The sequence below is a fragment of the Podarcis filfolensis genome, assembly GCF_964270895.1.
Source record: "Podarcis filfolensis genome assembly, chromosome: 13".
NCBI classification, from domain to species: Eukaryota; Metazoa; Chordata; class Lepidosauria; order Squamata; family Lacertidae; genus Podarcis; species Podarcis filfolensis.
In genome coordinates this window covers 2,318,807-2,339,119 of record NC_139615.1, presented here as the reverse complement: position 1 = coordinate 2,339,119, position 20,313 = coordinate 2,318,807, and the positions used below count along the sequence as shown (strand labels likewise).

Below are 20,313 nucleotides of genomic sequence, written 5' to 3'. Positions count from 1 at the left end.
CTTGAAAGCCCTAAACGGCCTCAAAGGCCCAGTAGACCTGAAGGAGCGTCTCCACCCCCATCGTTCTGCCCGGACGCTGAGGTCCAGCTCCAAGGGCCTTCTGGCGGTTCCCTCCCTGCGAGAAGTGAAGTTACAGGGAACCAGGCAGAGGGCCTTCTCGGTGGTGGCACCTGCCCTGTGGAACGCCCTCCCACCAGATGTCAAAGAGATAAACAATTACCTGACATTTAGAAGACATCTGAAGGCAGCCCTGTTTAGAGAAGTTTTTAATGAGTGACATTTTAATGTATTTTTAATCTTTGTTGGAAGCCGCCCAGAGTGGCTGGGGAAGCCCAGCCAGATGGGTGGTGTACAAATAATAAATTTATTATTATTATGTGAGTTAGGTCAAGCCACGAGGCCCTGACTGACCCCTCAAGATCCCTTCTTTCACAGCTGAGCGAGGATTCGAACCCCACAGGCCAGTTACTGCCTGCTGGCCTACCCTACAAGGTTGTTGTTGTGAGGGCAGAACCACCACCTGAGAGCTTCTTGGATGAAAAACCGGAGCGAAATGCAGTTCATAACTAGCGACGGGAGATTTAGAAAACGATATTTATAGTGTGGCGCTGACAACGCCAAGGTTGCAGGTTCGAGCCCCATATGGGACAGCTGCACATTCCTGCATCGCAGCGGGTTGGGCTAGATGACCGTCGGGGTCCCCTTCCAATTTTACAATTCTATGACTCATGGCCTGGAGGGAGAAGAGTATTCTCCCTTGGTCTCACAATAGTCTTTTTCATCCATTTGAAGTCAACAGTCAGTAGATTTAGGTCAGACCCATCTCCCCCCCCCCCCCAAAAAAAAACCCCTAAAGGCTTGAGGGAAGTCTGACCTATGATAGCTATGTTCAAATATATAAAAGGATGTCACATAGAGGAGGGAGAAAGGTTGTTTTCTGCTGCTCCAGAGAAGCGGACACGGAGCAATGGATCCAAACTACAAGAAAGAAGATTCCCCCTAAACATTAGGAAGAACTTCCTGACAGTAAGAGCTGTTTGACAGTGGAATTTGCTGCCAAGGAGTGTGGTGGAGTCTCCTTCTTTGGAGGTCTTTAAGCAGAGGCTTGACAACCATATGTCAGGAGTGCTCTGATGGGGTTTCCTGCTTGGCAGGGGGTTGGACTCGATGGCCCTTGTGGTCTCTTCCAACTCTAGGATTCTATGATTCTAAGTCCTTGGTTATAGAATCAATAATTAACTTCACAAAGTTGTCTGCCAGAAGATCCCATGACGGCAAGTCCTGGAGGGGAGCCAAGGTGCGTCCTATAATGTTTTCATAAGTGTTGGAAGCCACACTGGGTGACTGGGGCAAGATGGGCAGGGCATAAATAAAAAAAGATAAAATAAATAAAATTGTAATCATCTTTGAACAGCGTCAACACCGAGAGCTTAGACTCTTTGCACCTTTCCGGCTACTCATTTACTTGCCTCCTTTATTTATCTATTGCATCTGTGTGTTTTTGCTGTGAGCTGCCCTGAAATCTGCAGACGAAGGGCAGTATACAGATTTAATAAACGACATTTTCCCTCCTGGAAAAAAACCCCTGCTCTTTAGTGCTCAATCGGAGCAAACAGGAATCTGGGTTTCCTCCAGATTGCCATTTGTTCTCATCTATCACGAAGAGCAGGTTTTCCCTTGGAAAGGAGCGGGGGTCAAGGGGAAAACTCCTTGGGCCCCTGCTTAGAAAGCGTGGGTCAAGCGTGAAACTGTCAGGACTTGTGCTTTCTAGGCACAGCACATGAGCAAGTGTGGAGGAGTCCTGTAGATAGATAGATAGATAGATAGATAGATAGATAGATAGACAGACAGACAGACAGACAGGCAGGCAGGCAGGCAGGCAGGTGATAGATAGATATACGTATATAACTGAGATCAATGACTGCAGTCACCTGTGTAAGACAGCTGTGTATATTTCACAATTTTTTATGTGCTGTAAGCCACCCAGAGTGGCTGGAGAAACCCAGCCAGATGGGTGGGGTATTATTAATATTATTATTATTATTATTATCATCATCAACAACAACAACAAAATACAGTCCTGCCTTGGCTTAGGTTACCCTCAGGTACCGTAAACTTCGGGTTGCAAAAGCGGCAAACCCGGATGTATTGGGTTTCGCTGCTCGCGCATGTGCGGAAGCAACACCTCCGGTTGCAGAAACCTTGGGATCCAGCCGGAGCTCCGGAACGGATCCTGTCCACAACCGGAGGTAAAGGTAAAGGGACCCCTGACCATTAGGTCCAGTCGTGGCCGACTCTGGAGTTGCGGTGCTCATCTTGCTTTACTGGCCAAGGGAGCCGGCGTATAGCTTCCGGGTCATGTGGCCAGCAGGACTAAGCCGCTTCTGGCGAACCAGAGCAGCGCACGGAAACGCCGTTTCCCTTCCCGCCGGAGCGGTACCTATTTATCTACTTGCACTGATGTGCTTTCGAACTGCTAGGTTGGCAGGAGCAGGGACCGAGCAACGGGAGCTCACGGGATTCGAACCGCCAACCTTCTGATTGGAAAGCCCTAGGCTCTGTGGTTTAACCCACAGCGCCACCCGCGTGCCCAACCGGAGGTACCACTGTAAAAATAATAATGCTCCTCTGCGGGGCATCCTCACCTCGGCACTTGGTGTTCTCCTCGGACGGCTCATGTCCGGCCGCGCAGGTGCAGTCGGTGACGGTCTGTTCGGCCCACTCTCCGTCCTCGCGGCAGTACATGCTGAGCGGCCGGGCGCTGACCTTGACGGCGTTGGGCACACACCGGCCGGCCACGGGCATGACCAGCTCGCGCGGCACCGTCTCCTGGAAGAGGGTGAAGTTGACGGTGACGGCGGGGCACTTCTTGTAGAAGAGTCGGACGGAGAGCAGGGCCATGCAAGCGCCCTGGTCCTGGAAGGCCAGGTAGAAGCCGGCCTTGGAGAGCGGTCCGATCTTGAGGGTCTTGACGTTGACCTTTCCGGAGGCCTCCATGCCCGCCCGCTTGCGCGTCAGGTGCTCGGCCGCCACCGTGTCCACCTTGACGTAGGGGTTCTCCATCCAGGGCGGGAAGGACTCGGTGGCCAGGTCGCGGTCGGCCTCGTAGAAGAAGACGTTGAAGGTCTCCTTGCAGGAGCGCGTGACCTGCGGGATGGAGAAGCACTCCACCACCGTGAAGCGCAGCTCGGCGTAGACGTGCGTGGCCCCCGAGCGAGGGACGAAGGTGGTGCGCAGCCAGTTGTTCTGGTTGGGAGAGCGGACGCCGCACACCTCGAAGGTGCGGACGCTGTTCTGCTCCTCGTCCAGGCCGCTCAGCTCCTCCCACTGCCACAAAGAGAGAGAGAGAGAGAGGACATTTTGAAAGTTTGTCAGGTACAGTGGCGTAGCGTGGGTTGTCAGCACCCGGGGCAAGGCAAGTAATTTGCGCCCCCTAACCCGTGGATTTGCGCCCCCTAACCCTAACCCCCAGATGTTGCGCCCGGTGCGCCCGGTCCCCCCTGCACCCCCCACGCTACGCCACTGGTCAGGTGTTCAGAGCAACCCAAGCCGGTGGCCCTCTCAATGTTTTGGGCCACGGATCCAATTAGCCCCGTCAGCACGGCCATTTATGGCGACACTTCCTATCAGCCCCTGCCAGTACGGCCATTTTGGAAAACAGTTCACATCAGCCCCTGTCAGCAAGGCCATTTGGGGCCACACTTCCCATCAGCCCCTGTCAGCAAGGCCATTGGGGCCACACTTCCCATCAGCCCCTGTCAGCAAGGCCATTGGGGCCACACTTCCCATCAGCCCCTGTCAGCACGGGCATTGGGGCCACACTTCCCATCAAACCCTGTCAGCACGGCCATTGGGGCCACACTTCCCATCAGCCCCTGTCAACCTGGCCATTGGGGCCACACTTCCCATCAGCCCCTGTCAACCCGGCCATTGGGGCCACACTTCCCATCAGCCCCTGTCAGCACGGCCATTGGGGCCACACTTCCCATCAGCCCCTGTCAACCCGGCCATTGGGGCCACACTTCCCATCAGCCCCTGTCAACCCGGCCATTGGGGCCACACTTCCCATCAGCCCCTGTCAACCCGGCCATTGGGGCCACACTTCCCATCAGCCCCTGTCAGCACGGCCATTGGGGCCACACTTCCCATCAGCCCCTGTCAGCACGGCCATTGGGGCCACACTTCCCATCAGACCCTGTCAACCCGGCCATTGGGGCCACACTTCCCATCAGACCCTGTCAGGACGGCCATTGGGGCCACACTTCCCATCAGCCCCTGTCAACCCGGCCATTGGGGCCACACTTCCCATCAGCCCCTGTCAACCCGGCCATTGGGGCCACACTTCCCATCAGCCCCTGTCAGCACGGCCATTGGGGCCACACTTCCCATCAGCCCCTGTCAGCACGGCCATTGGGGCCACACTTCCCATCAGACCCTGTCAACCCGGCCATTGGGGCCACACTTCCCATCAGACCCTGTCAGGACGGCCATTGGGGCCACACTTCCCATCAGCCCCTGTCAACCCGGCCATTGGGGCCACACTTCCCATCAGCCCCTGTCAGCACGGCCATTGGGGCCACACTTCCCATCAGCCCCTGTCAACCCGGCCATTGGGGCCACACTTCCCATCAGACCCTGTCAGCACGGCTGTCCGATGCAAAGGCCAATGGGAGTTGTAGTCCACACCTACTGGAGGGCGCCATGTTGGGGAAGCTCTTCTCAGGCTGCCAAAAACTCCCTTTTTCTTCTCGTTTCTTGGGCTGCTCAGAGTTAACTCCCAGACCCATCTAAGTCTGGGGCGATATTTCTTTTGTTCTGAGATTTGAGCTGCTGTTTTTAATAATCTGGCTTCCTCTTTAAACTGTGTTTTTAACCGTTCAGGGATCTGAAAGCCTAATGAACACACGCTGCAATAAACAACCACCAATTTGGATGGCTTTAAAAGAGGATTTTATGTTCAGCTTCATTGGCTGACAAGTCCTGTTTGTGGGCTTTCTATAACGGGCATCTGTTTGGCCAGTATGATGCTGGACTAGATGGGTCCCACTTTGCCCTGACCCAGATCTTTTAAAACAAAAAACAAAATTATTAGTAGTATTGCAGGGGGTTGGTCTAGATGACCCGCTGCCCCCTTCCAACCCTACAGCTCTGCTGTTCTATTATTTCCTCGCCTTCCACAAACATACAGCTCTCGAGGCGACACATGAGATGAAAATAAAAAGAATTGCATGCAACAGTTTATAGAGAAGGGGAGTTTTTAAAAACGGGACGGAGAAGCATTCGTTCAGCTGCGAAAGCTTGTTGGAATAATAAAAAAATGTCTCCAATTGTTTCCAGAAGGAGCAGATAGCAGGCGCCGGCCAGATTCCCAACAGGAATGCTGATCCACCCAGCGAGAGACACACTGAGTTACAGAGGGGATTTTGAGATCTGGAAGGGCTGCAGTTGCTCAGTACCAGAGGAAAACGCACTCTGTATACACCCAGAGGCACTCCTGTTTAACCCACTTCCAGTTCCGGTCCCAAACGCACTCTGTATACACCCAGAGGCACTCCTGTTTAACCCACTTCCAGTTCCGGTCCCAAACGCACTCTGTATACACCCAGAGGCACTCCTGTTCACGCCAATTCCGATTCCAGTCCCAAACGCACTCTGTATACACCCAGAGGCAGTCCTGTTCACCCCGCTTCCCACTCCGGTCCCAAACGCACTCTGTATACGCCCAGAGGCACTCCTGTTTAACCCGCTTCCAGTTCCGGTCCCAAACGCACTCTGTATACGCCCAGAGGCACACTCCTGTTTAACCCACTTCCAGTTCCGGTCCCAAACGCACTCTGTATATGCCCAGAGGAACTCCTGCTTACCCCACTTCCCATTCTGGTCCTAAACCTGCTGCCGCACACCACAAACAACGAGAATCACCGTATTTTCCGCTCTATAGGACGCACCGGATCATAGGACGCACCTTGTTTTAGAGGGGCAGAACAAGAAAATAAATTCTCCCCCTCTCTGCCCAGCACCCTTCAGCGAAGCGGCAGGAGGCGATGCGCGGAGAGGGGGTGAATTCCCCCCCTTGTTTTCCCCCTCTACAACAAGGTGCCCTTCAAGGTGCGTTCGGTCGCCTTCAGGCGGCTACCTTGGAAGCCTGGAGAGCGAGAGGGGTCAGTGCGCACCGAACCCTCTCACTCTCCGGGCTTCAGGTTCCTTTCAACCTGCTCTATGGGGCTGGCGGGGGGAAGCCCACCGCCAGCCCCAAAGAGCAGGTCGGGGAGCAGCAGAAAGGCTGCGCACGGCTATGGCTTCTTTAGCCCCGTGCAACGTCTCCGGCCGGGAGAGGCTGCGCACGGCTATGGCTTCTATAGCCCCACACAACCTCTCCGGCCAGGAGAGGCTGCGCACGGCTATGGCTTCTTTAGCCCCGCGCAACCTCTCCGGCCGGGAGAGGCTGCGCACGGCTATGGCTTCTTTAGCCCCGCGCAACCTCTCCGGCCGGCAGAGGCTGCGCAGGGCTATGGCTTCTTTAGCCCCGCGCAACCTCTCCGGCCGGGAGAGGCTGCGCACGGCTATGGCTTCTTTAGCCCCGCGCAACCTCTCCGGCCGGGAGAGGCTGCGCACGGCTATGGCTTCTTTAGCCCCGTGCAACCTCTCCGGCCGGGAGAGGCTGCGCACGGCTATGGCAATACACCCACCTCCTGCAAAAGCCCACAGGAGCCGTGCACCCTTTAAGGAGCGCACGGCTCCTGTGGGCTTTTCTACGAGGAGGGAGAAGGGACTGACTGGTCGCATCAGTCCCTTCTCCCTCCTGGGGAAAAGCCCGCAAGAGCCGCGCAGAGCTTGTGGGGGGCTTTTGGGGGCCTTTCCTGCCTGCCTCCCCCCTGCATTCGCTCCAAAGGACGCATACACATTTCCCCTTCATTTTTGGCGGGGAAAAAGTGCGTCCTATAGAGCGAAAAATACGGTAACGGCCTCTGGGTTTCCCAACCTGCTTTCCCCGCACTCCCTTTACAAAAGCTGGGAAGTTTCACATTTAAAATAAAAAAACTTTTTGGCTCAGGGTTTCTTGCACAGCAGGCATTTGGGCTATGATTATTTCTATTATTTCTTCCCACCCACCTAGCAGACCTTGGCCCCGACTCTCTGAGCTGACGGGAGACATGAGGCAACGTGGACCCGAGGGAGGTCAGGGACTTTGATTATCTATTGATTTTTTATTTTTGAATTTCATTGTTATTCATGTTTTCATACTTTATTTTATGCTGCTTTTATAATTGAGTGTTTAAAAGTGTTTTAAATTTGTTGTTAGCTGCTGAAATAGAGTCGCAAAGTGATTTCATGCTCTTTATTCAGCTCATAGTGGTGAGGAGGAATGAATGTCCCCTCAAAGTATCTGCTTATATACATTATTTACACAATGGGCTGCACATGATTGGCTAATTCCGGAATTCTACTGTAAGCCAATCAGGTTGCGGATTCACTTCTATCTGGAGCATGATTGGGTGGTTTCTGCCAACCAATCATACTGCTGCATTGTTCTAGGACCAATCAGACTGCTGCATTCTGAATCCTATTGTTCTAGGACCAATCAGACTGCTGTATTCTGAATCCTATTGTTCTAGGACCAATCAGACTGCTGCATTCTGAATCCTATTGTTCTAGGACCAATCAGACTGCTGCCTTTTGGATCCTATTGTTCTAGGACCAATCAGACTGCTGCAGTCTGGATCCTATTCAACTCAGTACATAACAGCTGCCCTGAGCCCAGTTTTTGAACCGGGAAGGGTGGGGTATAAATAAAATAAAATAATTATTATTATTATTATCCCACCTTCCCGCTGCCTCACCTGCCCATCCGCAGGATACGTCATCCACCGAAGGTCAACCGTCTCCAACTTGGTGTTCATAAGACTCTCTGAAAGAGAGAGAGACAGGATTTGATTGACGTTGGAGTGAGACCGAGTTGAGAAATAAGACCAACAGCACATACTGATATAGGAATGTATTAGATAATATGTAAAGATACATTCAATAACAAAAGTACATTCATTTGTAAAAAAAAAAGGAATATACAACGGGAAAGACAGGAAGTCTAGTGTGTTGGTGTGTATATAATTTTTTGGGGGAATTGTTTTTGTTTTTTCTCCTTTTTTCGTTTCATTTTCTTTCTAGGTATACAAAATTTGTATATAATTTTTGTACACACGTTGGAAATTTTAGTAAGTCCTGTAATGTAATAGGACGACGTTTACTGATGTAATATAAGAATGTTAACAAATAAATAAAATGCAAATTCAAGAAAGAAAGAGAGAGAGAGAGAAAGAAAGAAATAAAGAAAGAAAGAAAGAAAGACAGCAAAGGTGAAAATTCTGACATTCTTTTATTTTATTTTTGCCAGAATTCGACGTGCACAGAACTTTGCGATGGAGAGAACCAGAAGGGGTTAATGATCTACACAGGAATGCGGGAACTGCAGCCCCGGGGGGCCGAATGCCATTCCTCACCTGGCCTTAAACGCCTCCCCTAGTAGCCCACACCCTTTACTGGCCCAGCTTTGCATAGCACTTGAGTTTATTTGCCGCCAAATCCTTTGCAAGCTTTCGAGCGCCACAGAACTCTTCGTCGCCTCTTGATGAGGAGGTCTGTGTAACTGGAGAATATGATGAAAACGATGTATAGATGGTATATCTGTCCTCTCCTCCATGCTTTTTAACATCTACATGCAGCCGCTGGGAGAGATCATCAGGAGGTTTAGGCTGGGTGTCCATCAGTATGCGGATGATACCCAGCTCTACCTCTCTTTTAAATCAGAACCAGTGAAGGCGGTGAAGGTCCTGTGTGAGTGTCTGGAGGCGGTTGGAGGATGGATGGCGGCTAACAGATTGAGGTTGAATCCTGACAAGACAGAAGTACGGGCGGCGGGCGGGTGTGGGGGACTCCCTGGTCCTGAATGGGGCAACTGTGTCCCTGAAGGACCAGGTGCGCAGCCTGGGAGTCATTCTGGACTCACCGCTGTCCATGGAGGCGCAGGTCAGTTCTGTGTCCAGGGCAGCTGTCTACCAGCTCCATCTGGTACGCAGGATGAGACCCTCCCTCCCCGCTGTCTGTCTCGCCAGAGTGGTGCATACTCTGGTTATCTCCCGCTTGGACTACTGCAATGCACTCTACGTGGGGCTACCTTTGAAGGTGACCCGGAAACTACAAAAAATCCAGAATGTGGCAGCTAGACTGGGGACTGGGAGTGGCCACCGAGACCACATAACACCGGTCTTGAAAGACCTTCATTGGCTCCCAGTACATTTCCGAGCACAATTCAAAGTGTTGGCACTGACCTTGAAAGCCCTAAACGGCCTCAAAGGCCCAGTAGACCTGAAGGAGCGTCTCCACCCCCATCGTCCAGCCTGGACACTGAGGTCCAGCTCTGAGGGCCTTCTGGCGGTTCCCTCATTGCGAGAAGCAAAGCTACAGGGAACCAGGCAGAGGGTCTTCTCGGTGGTGGCACCCGCCCTATGGAACACCCTCCCACCAGATGTCAAAGAGAAAAACAAAAAAGATGTCAAAGAGAAAAACAGACTTTTAGAAGACATCTGAAGGCAGCCCTCTTTGGAGAAGCTTTTAATCTTTAATAGATTATTGTATTTTAATGTTTTGTTGGAAGCCGCCCAGAGTGGCTGGGGAAACCCAGCCAGATGGGTGGGGTATAAATAAATTATTATTATTAATAATAATAATAATAATAATAATAATAATAATATATTATATTACACCTGTGAAATTAGCTAAAATGTATAAGACAAATAGCAAATGTTGGAAATGTAAAGAAAAACAAGGAACATTTTATCATATGTGGTGGGAATGTAAAAAAGTAAAGGACTTCTGGGGAATGATATATAATGAGATGAAAAAGATGATGAAATATACATTTTTTTAAAAACCAGAAGCTTTTTTTACTCGGTCAGGATATTAATAGGCAAGATGGTAAATTGTTTTTATGTGCAACAACAGCGGCAAGAGTATTGTTCGCCCAGAAATGGAAGCAAGAAGAAATTCCGACAAAGGAAGAATGGCAGACAAAATTAATGGACTACGCAGAATTGGGCAAAATGAGAGGAAGGATTCGAAACCTGCGGGACCAGAGACTCATAGAAGAAGTATACGAATAATTTGAAGAGCACTTGTAATCAACAAATTACGCTAGTAGGACTACAAGAAGTTTTGTATGGAGAAACTTACGAAACGTTACAAACTGAAAAAGAACAGATATATTAGTCGTGAGATTTAAAAGCAATAGGGAAAATAAAGAATATATATTAAGGGATTAGCTTGGAAAATTTTCAGACGAGATTGATGGAAGTCCAAAAATGTGTATACGATGTAAGAGCATATTTAATTATTGTTGATACGTTAAAATTAATAAAAATTTATATATAAGAGGAGTTCTGTGTAACTGGGAAGCTTGCGCACATCCTATAAAGCCACTGTCCTAATGCAGATTTTGGGATTTTTTGCCCACTCACCCCCCCTTACGGGTCAACAGGCTTTCAGGGTCAAAATGCTATCTTAGTAAGAAACAAGCCATCTAATCCCTTAAATCTCAACCTTCGGGAAAGTTTGCGTTTCTCGTTAAAAGGGCCAATTGCAGGGACAGAAATGTTGACGTTTTGAGGTTCGGCGTTAAAAATACAAATCGGTCACTGATCTCACTGCCCAAGGTGCAAATTATTATAATCATTAACGATGAGGGTGATTATTTTATTATTTGCACCCTGACCATCTGAGCTGCCCCAACATATATAAAAACATATTCGCTTCCAGCAAGCGCTGGAGTCGCCCATCTTCACTCCGAAGGCCTTCGTCACGTGAGAATTGTGCGTTTTTCAGGGCCCACGCCAATTCCCAAGCCTGTAATTTCTTTTAACGGTTTCTAATTCTGAATTTTAACCTGCCGCATCCCTCCCGGGGACTTGCTGGTGAACGCAGGCAACAGACATCATATTACTAACCAATAATAATAATTAATAATAATCGCTGCTGGCGGCTTTCTGTGATTTAGCAATGCATCCGCACAGATGGCAAATTGCATCCAAAATATGATTTCATCCGGCGATGGTTTTGATTAGGCGAGTTCTAGATCCGCTGTTTGAGTTCTTATCTGTACCAATAAATATCCCTTTTAACGTTTCTCTTGATATCTTTCGTTTCCTGACCCTGTATCCCTGACCTGTGAGTTTGCCTCCCTTTCGCTGGAATACGTACGCCGTTCGTCTTGTTTTACGTTTAGTGAAATTGAACGCTTTAAAAGAGTCTCTTGAATCAGGTGGACAGCCAAGATATCTCCAACGTTATCGATTCAGACGCCGGCTTGCTTGAGGAAATGCAAGTCAGGAAGGTTTTTTTCTTCGCAGGGGTTTGTGTTTTCTTTATTCTTGGTGTCTTTTAAGACATGTTAAAAGCCTCGTGGTTTATAAATCTGCCTGTCTGCCTGTTGAGTTTGGACAAATGGGGGGGACAGGACCATGGGGAATTTTTTTGGGGGGAATCTGTGAATCCAGGATGCCTGGGTCCTCTGAAGGAGGAGCGGATCAGACTTCTTTCCGTCTCCTCCTCACGAGGAAGCCACAAGACGTTACCTTAAAAGCGTTCAAAAGCAAGGCATTGCAAAGGAAGATGGGAGTGCACAATGAACGCAGCAAAATTAACAACAGCAATGAAGTATTATTCCTTCCTAGAATCGCAGACCTGGAAGGGACACCGGGGGTCATCCAGACCAACCCCCTGCAATGCAGCGATCTCAACACACGGTCTCCCACCTAATTTTAAACCGGGCAAGACCCTGCTTAGCTTTGCAAACGCGCCAGCAGTTCATCGCCCCAGCACTTAAAACCGTTTCAAAACAAAACCTTGTTAAAGGAGGTCAGACGTGGAATAGGCATTTAAAACAGGCATTTGGAAGGGAACAAAATTGCATCTTAAAACAGAGAGAGCGTCTCTGTTGCCGTTGCTGCCAAAGGTCCCCTTTTAAAAATTGTACCTTCCCACAGAGCGACAGCCGCGGATGTTGGGTGCAATTCATTTTTAAAGGGTGCAAATTCCCTAGAGAATTTTCTTCATATAATATCTATCTATCTATGAAGATGACACAATCTTGATGGCAGAAAGTGAGGAGGAATTAAAGAACCTTTTAATGAGGGTGAAAGAGGAGAGCGCAAAATATGGTCTGAAGCTCAACATCAAAAAAACGAAGATCGTGGCCACTGGGCCCATCACCTCCTGGCAAATAGAAGGGGAAGAAATGGAGGCAGTGAGAGATTTTACTTCCTTGGGCTCCATGATCACTGCAGATGGTGACAGCAGCCACGAAATTAAAAGACGCCTGCTTCTTGGGAGAAAAGCAATGACAAACCTAGACAGCATCTTAAAAAGCAGAGACATCACCTTGCCAACAAAGGTCCGAATAGTTAAAGCTCTGGTTTTCCCAGTAGTGATGTATGGAAGTGAGAGCTGGACCATAAAGAAGGCTGATCGCCGAAGATTTGATGCTTTCGAATTCTGGTGCTGGAGGAGACTCTTGAGAGTCCCATGGACTGCAAGAAGATCCAACATCTCCGTTCTGAAGGAAATCAGCCCTGAGTGCTCACTGGAAGGACAGATCCTGAAGCTGAGGCTCCAAGACTTTGGCCACCTCATGAGAAGAGAGGACTCCCTGGAAAAGACCCTGATGTTGGGAAAGATGGAGGGCACAAGGAGAAGGGGACGATGGAGGACGAGATGGTGGGACAGTGTTCTCGAAGCGACCAGCATGAGTTTGACCAAACTGCGGGAGGCCGTGGAAGACAGGAGGGCCTGGCGTGCTCTGGTCCAGGGGGTCATGAAGCATCAGACACGACTAAACAACTAAACAACAACAAAAATCTATCTATCTATCTATCTATCTATCTATCTATCTATCTATCTATGCACCTTGCCAGCCACGTGGTCCAGAAATCTGGGCTGAAACTGACACCCACAAAACCCCTGCTCTTGTTTTTTCACACAGACCAAAAGGGAAAAAAACTCTGAGCCAATTCCCGTTCCCTCTCCCCTCGCACAATTGCACGAGGTTCTGGGAACGGCGCTGACTCCCAAAGGGTCAAAGGTGGTCACTCAGTGGCGGCATATTTATAAAAAGGCGGACTCGCGTCATTTCCCCAAGGAGCCTCTGTGGCTGCCGCCACCGCCCAGGGCTAGGAAGACAACTCCCACCATTTCACCAACACACGTGCCCCCCCTTACATCATCTGCATCTGACGCCTCCCCGTCCCCCTTTATCCACTTTCTGGATTTTTTTATTTTAAAAAGCCCTTCTCTGACGCGCCGTTAAACCGCGGAACTGCCTCCCACAGGAAGAACCAGGCGGCTTCAGAAGAGGGTCTTTCCTTTTCCCCACGGGGACGCAACTCTGTTGCACGAGAGTCCCCCCACTTCCGCTTCAGTTGTGCAAAATGAAGCACACAGTTAGCCTGCGGAACTCCCTCCCACTTGAGGCAGCGACTTTCAAAAAGAGGACCGAGCAAATTCATTAAGGAGAGGGCTGTCCACAAACTACTAGCCAGGGTGGCTATACTATGTCTTGCACAATTGGAGGCAGCAAGGCGAGCGGATGCCGGAAACTGCAGGAGGGGAGAGCGGGTCTTGGGTTCGAATCCTGATTGCAGATTCGGGTCGGCCACTTTGAGGGCAGGATGCTGGACTAGGTGGTCTGGGGACCTGATCCGGCTAAAGTTTCTTATCTTCTTAACAACCCCCCCTTCCCCCCTCAATGCAAACCAGGGGGGGTTTGTATCCCCCACCTTACAAAAAATATCTTGGTGCATGGTGGCAAAGGGATGGATACCTGAAGCGGGCTCTCTGCCTCTGCCAAGGTCTCCCGAGAAAACAAAAGGGCCCTTTGTTTGAGCAAGCCCCCTGCCCACCCTTTCACCCCCATGTTGGAAGGGGAGGGGGGTCTCAAATGCATGACTTGAGCAGAGGACCATGGGAGTCAAGATGGGAAAGGATTTTGGGAATGCAAGAAGAGCTCGCTGGATCAGGGCCCCATCTAGGCCAGCACCCTGGCCAACTGGACACCACAATGGGAAACCCAGAAAGTAGGATCCGAATACTACTACTAATAATAATAATTTATTATTTATTCCCTGCCCATCTGGCTGGGCTTCCCAGCCACTCTGGGCGGCCTCCAACAAAACATTAAAATACAATAATGCATCAAACGTTAAAAGCTTCCCCAAACAGGGCTGCCTTCAGATGTCTTCTAAAAGTCAGATAGTTGTTTATTTCCTTCACATCTGAAGGGAGGGCGTTCCACAGGGCAGGCGCCACCACCGAGAAGGCCCTCTGCCTGGTTCCCTGAAACCTCACTTCTCACAGGGAGGGAACCGCCAGAAGGCCCTCGGAGCTGGACCTCAGTGTCCGGGCTGAACGATGGGGGTGGAGATGCTCCTTCAGGGATACTGGGCCTTTGAGGCCGTTTAGGGCTTTCAAGGTCAGCAGGCGCTATGGTCTAAACCACAGAGCCTAGGACTTGCCAATCAGAAGGTTGGCGGTTTGAATCCCTACGACGGGGTGAGCTCCTGTTGCTCGGTCCCTGCTCCTGCCAACCTAGCAGTTCGAAAGCACGTCAAAGTGCAAGTAGATAAATAGGTACCGCTCCGGCGGGAAGGTAAACGGCGTTTCCGTGCGCTGCTCTGGTTCGCCAGAAGCGGCTTAGTCCTGCTGGCCACATGACCCGGAAGCTGTACGCCGGCTCCCTCGGCCAGTAAAGCGAGATGAGCGCTGCAACCCCAGAGTCGGCCACGACTGGACCTAACGGTCAGGGGTCCCTTTACCTTTACCAATGCTTTGAATTGTGCTCGGAAATGTACTGGGAGCCAATGTAGGTCTTTCAGGACCGGTGTTATGTGGTCTCGACGGCCACTCCCAGTCACCAGTCTAGCTGCCGCATTCTGGATTAATTGCGGTTTCCGAGTCACCTTCAAAGGGAGCCCCACGTAGAGTGCATTGCAGTAGTCCAAGCAGGAGAGAACCAGAGCATGCACCACTCTGGCCGGACAGTCTGCAGGCAGGGAGGGTCTCATCCTGCGTACCAGATGGAGCTGCTAAATGGCTGCCCTGGACACAGAACTGACCTGCGCCTCCATGGACAGCGGTGAGTCCAAAATGACTCCCAGACTGCGCACCTGGTCCTTCAGGGACACAGTTACCCCATTCAGGACCAGGGAGTACAAGAGCAACCTTCTCCCCTCCTGTTATTTCCGGCAACTGGTATCCAGCATTGTTGGCTAGGAGCCATCAATAGCCCTCTCCTCTGTGAATTCATCGAAAGCTAATCTAAAGCCATCTAGGTTGGTGGCCATCCTGCAGCAGGGAGTTCCATAGGTTAACTATGCGCTTCCCTTTTATCCGCCCTGAATCTTCCAATGCTCAGCTTCATTGGCTATCCCTAATCTGAGTCAAAATTAAAAAAAACAACCCTCCTGTCCAAAGGTCCTGGGTTCGAGTCCTGGTTGTTGTTCTTTTGCCACTGACCTGCCACACGGCCTTTGGCCACTCCACTTCCCTGTTCCCAGTTTTCCCAAAAAGGGGAAAGAAAGCAGAAACGAAGAGGGGGTCTTCCTCGCAGGGGGGTTGTCAAGAGGGCCAAAATGCCACAAAACCAACAAACTGCAATTTTTAAAAAAAAACAATTGCTTAATTAGCTTGTTTTCTGCTGAACCAACGGATTCAAGCTGCGAGAAAGGAGACTGGAATAATTTTCCGATGGGCACGTTCTGTGTCGGACGTGCAAGGTAACAAAAGCACATATATAACGAGTTGGAAGAAGATATTTAAAATAACATTTGTGAAAAACCAGAGGCTTTTTTTGTTAGGTTTTTTGGGGGCCAGAGATTCCGAAAGAGCAGAAAAGATTATTTATGTAGACAGCAGCAAGAATATTACTGGCCCAGAGATGGAAAGAAAATAAGGTTCCAACCAGAGAACTGCTGATGAAGACGATGGACTATGCCGAAATGGCGAAACTGACTGGGAGAATCAGAGATCAGGACAAGAAGAAGTTTACGAAAGAATGGGAACAAAATTATAGTCTATTTAAGAGAACGTCGCAAGCAATAAACGGATTGGAGTAATACTTGTAAAGGACAAAATATATTGGAGAAATTAATAATAGAGACAACAAATTGCGGGGGGGGGGGGGGGGGAATGATAAGTTGAATAAAAAAGGGATGGTCAAGGGATTCTGAGAATCCTAAATGTAAAGGTGATTGATATGTTGAAATCTGAGATTCCTGCGTTGCAGAGGGGGTTCAGCTGGATGACCTTTGGGGATCCCCCTTCCGACTCTATGGATCTAGCTAGTTGGTTTTGTTTTTCCCCTCTCTGGGAGCCATTCTGTCTCCACCAAGAGCCCTCAGGTCCTGACATTACATCGCCCGCCCCCCAAAAAAAATCTGCATTTCCTTCCTCGCCCTCCCCTCCGGCTTAGCCAGACAGGCAAATTCCTCCCCACCTGCCAGAAACTCTCCAGCCTGCCTCCCCCTTCCTGGAGGGCTCAGAGAAGATGCGAATACCCCCCCCCAAAAAAAAAAATTAAACACCCAGAAAACCCAGGCGTCCCCTGCTCCTCTTGCCCCCCCCCCAATTCGACGGACCAGGACTAGATACAGAGGAAATTGGAAACAAAAGGAAGATTTTTATCCTTCCTTCCTGTTTAACTCGCCGCCCCCCCCCCGCCGCAATCGCTGACTTTCTCGCCCCCACCCACGAGATAAGCAAATAAGGGTGGGTGCCAGCAGGGAACTCTGGGTAATTAAAGGGCGCCTCCAAGTTGCGACGCCCCAGGGGACGAGGCAAGCGGGACAGGGGCCAAGTGGAAAATCATTAGGAGGGCGGAGGCGAGAGATGGGTGTCTGGGGGTGTTTCCACACTCCGGGCACCCGACATATTTGGCGGCGGCGGGACACCTGTTTGGCACGCAGAAGGCCCTTTCAAAATCAGCGTCATGAGGACTAGGAACCGGGTTTGTTTTATGGGTCAAGAGAGCCTGCCTTGAGTGCAGAAGGGCCGAGAGGGGGCGGGTTTCAATCCCTGGTGGCGTCTGCGGGTTGGGAGGGGAGGGGACCCGCTGCTGCCAGTCCGAGCAGACATTACTGAGCTAGGTAGGGCCCAGCGGGTCTGGATCAGGAAAGCCCGCTTCCGATGGGAAATAAAGACTGCTTGGTAGACCTGTAGTAATAATAATAATTAATAATAATAATAATAATTTATTATTTATACCCCGCCCATATGGCTGGGTCTCCCCAGCCACTCTGGTCGGCTTCCAACACAATATTAAAATACAGTAATGCATCAAACATTAAAAACTTCCCTAAACAGAGCTGCCTTCAGGTGTCTTCTAAAGGTCAGATAGCTGTTTATTTCCTTGACGTCTGAAGGGAAGGCGTTCCACAGGGTGGGTGCCACCACCGAGAAGGCCCTCTGCCTGGTTCCCTGTAACTTGGCTTCTCACAGGGAGGGAACCGCCAGAAGGCCCTTGGAGCTGGACCTCAGTGTCTGGGCTGGACAATGGGGGTGGAGATGCTCCTTCAGGTCTACTGGGCCTTTGAGGCCGGTTAGAGCTTTCAAGGTCAGCACCAACACTTTGAATTGTGCTCGGAAACGTACTGGGAGCCAGTGTAGGTCTTTCAAGACCAGTGTTACGTGGTGTCGGCGGCCGCTCCCAGTCCCCAGTCCAGCTGCCGCATTCTGGATTAATTGAAGTTTCCGGGTCACCTTCAAAGGTAGCCCCACGTAGAGTGCATTGCAGTAGTCCAAGCGGGAGATAACCAGAGCATGCACCACTCTGGCAAGACATTCTGCAGGCAGATAGGGTCTCATCCTGCGTAACAGATGGAGCTGGCAGGCAGCTGCCCCGGATGCAGAACTGACCTGCGCCTCCATGGACAGCGGTGAGTCCAAAATGACTCCCAGGCTGCGCACCTGGTCTTTCAGGGGCACAGTTGCCCCATTCAGGACCAGGGAGTCCCCCACACCTGCCCGCCTCCTGTCCCCCAAATACAGTACTTCAGTCTCGTCAGGATTCAACCTCAATCCATTAGGCGCCATCCATCCTCCAACCGCCTCCAGACACTCACACAGGATCTTCACCGCCTTCACTGGTTCCGATTTGAAAGAGAGGTAGCGCTGTAAGACGAAGGCCGCGGCTGCGCTTTCTGCATTGCAGCGGGTTGGGCTGGATGACCTTTGGGGTTCCCTTTCCGCCCCGACACAAAAGCTACGGCAAAGGATTTTTCCGGGGGAGCCATGGCTGTTTTTAAACACTGCTAGCAAGGCGCCGACAGATGCGGCAGTGGAAAGTTTCCGTAAATCTCCCCGTGCAACGGACTTTGCACGCCACACGCGGCCACCACCCCATAGCAGACACCCCCTCCCCGATTCTGAGCGGCTTCGTTGCAGCCCGCCCCCTGCCAAACACCCCACCCATCAGCCCACACTCATTCCTGCCTAAATCCGTCCCAGATGTGCAAGGATGTGGCTATACAAAGGGCGCCCCCCCAAACGAGGATTCAGAAAAGAACGGGCCGGTGGGCGGGGGACGACTCACACGTGCCAGGACTCCTGGGTTCCCCGGAAAGCAAATGGGGCCCAGATTTTCTATGCAGGTTGCAGCAGGTTGAACGACCGGTGTGCAGGCAGCCTGGTCTTTGAATACTTAGATTTCATTATTGCATATTTATGTGCTTTCCCCCCCCCCCTCCGAGCAGCTCAAAAGGGAATCTACGTGGTTCTCTCCTCGGTCCTCACCTAACCCCAACAACAAGAGCCCTGCAAGGGGCTGAGACGAGCCCCTAAGGTCACGCCCGGCGGGCTTCAGGGCTGCCGGGTGGCGAGTTCGAATCCTGACCTCTCCCAGGCCCATGTCCTCCGACACTCATTGAACCGAACTGCCTTTCGCACAGCCGTCCTCCTGTCTCCCAAAACAAAAGTGCCAATTTAAACAGAAGGCGAGAGGGCCAGACGTTGCTCAGTTGGGTAAGAGCGCCTGCTGGGAATGTAGAAGGGTCCCAGGTGCAAATCCCTCCAGCGGCAGGGCGCTGCTGCCAGCCAGTGTAGGCTAGCTGTCTGGGGCTTTCCATCCGCGGTTGCAAGTCCCAACTCCCACCGGTCCTGGCCAGCAAAACTCGAATTTGGAAACCGTTTTTCCAAATCTTCTAATCGCATTATGCATTTTCTTATCGTTACCAGCAACAGCGGCCTCCGAGAAGAGAAGTTTTGATATATTAAAAAGAAATAAGTCTCAACAACGGCTCAAGAACGCCTAAACCGTTTAGCAATGATAAACGTAAACCACGATAAGGCAAAGTTGCTTGATTTTTCAAGAATTCGCAGAAAAGAAAGCAAAATATGGTCTGAAGCTCAACATCAAAAAAAGGAAGATCGTGGCCACTGGGCCCATCACCTCCTGGCAAATAGAAGGGGAAGAAATGGAGGCAGTGAGAGATTTGACTTTCTTGGGCTCCATGATCACTGCAGATGGTGACAGCAGCCACGAAATTAAAAGACGCCTGCTTCTTGGGAGAAAGCGATGACAAACCTAGACAGCATCTTAAAAAGCAGAGACATCACCTTGCCAACAAAGGTCCGCATAGTTAAAGCTCTGGTTTTCCCAGTAGTGATGTATGGAAGTGAGAGCTGGACCATCAAGAAGGCTGATCACCGAAGAATGGATGCTTTCGAATTCTGGTGCTGGAGGAGACTCTGGAGAGTCCCATGGACTGCAAGAAGATCAAACCTCTCCATTCTGAAGGAAATCAGCCCTGAGTGCTCACTGGAAGGACAGATCCTGAAGCTGAGGCTCCAAGACTTTGGCCACCTCATGAGAAGAGAAGACTCCCTGGAAAAGACCCTGATGTTGGGAAAGATGGAGGGTGCAAAGAGAAGGGGACGACGGAGGACGAGATGGTGGGACAGTGTTCTCGAAGCGACCAGCATGAGTTTGACCCAACTGCGGGAGGCAGTGGAAGACAGGAGTGCCTGGCATGCTCTGGTCCAGGGGGTCACAAAGAGGCGGACACGACTAAACAACTAAACAACAACTTAAAATAATCCTTTTCCCTGTGTGTTTTTAAAAAGCACTATTGTATATTTTCCATTTCGTCTTTATTCGCAGATACGGTTCAAAACTTGAAATGAAATTATTTGCCAGCTATAGACCAGAGACACCAGGCGCAAGGGACCGCGATGTACTGCTGGCCTGACTCGGGAGTATCGCAGCCTAGTGTAAAA

At 50.7% G+C, this 20,313-nt stretch overlaps 1 protein-coding gene across 1 annotated transcript in view; it reads right to left on the bottom strand.

Annotated features, from left to right (window-relative positions):
* The window catches only part of EPHB4 (EPH receptor B4), a 53,459-nt gene that overhangs the window by 22,401 nt on the left and 10,745 nt on the right, over positions 1 to 20,313 (bottom strand). Inside the window, exons 3-4 of the mRNA XM_083580850.1 lie at positions 7,842 to 7,909; positions 2,646 to 3,327 (exon numbers count right to left, since the gene is read on the bottom strand). Coding sequence (XP_083436976.1) covers positions 2,646 to 3,327; positions 7,842 to 7,909 — 750 coding nt within the window. The remainder of the gene's footprint in view (positions 1 to 2,645; positions 3,328 to 7,841; positions 7,910 to 20,313) is intronic.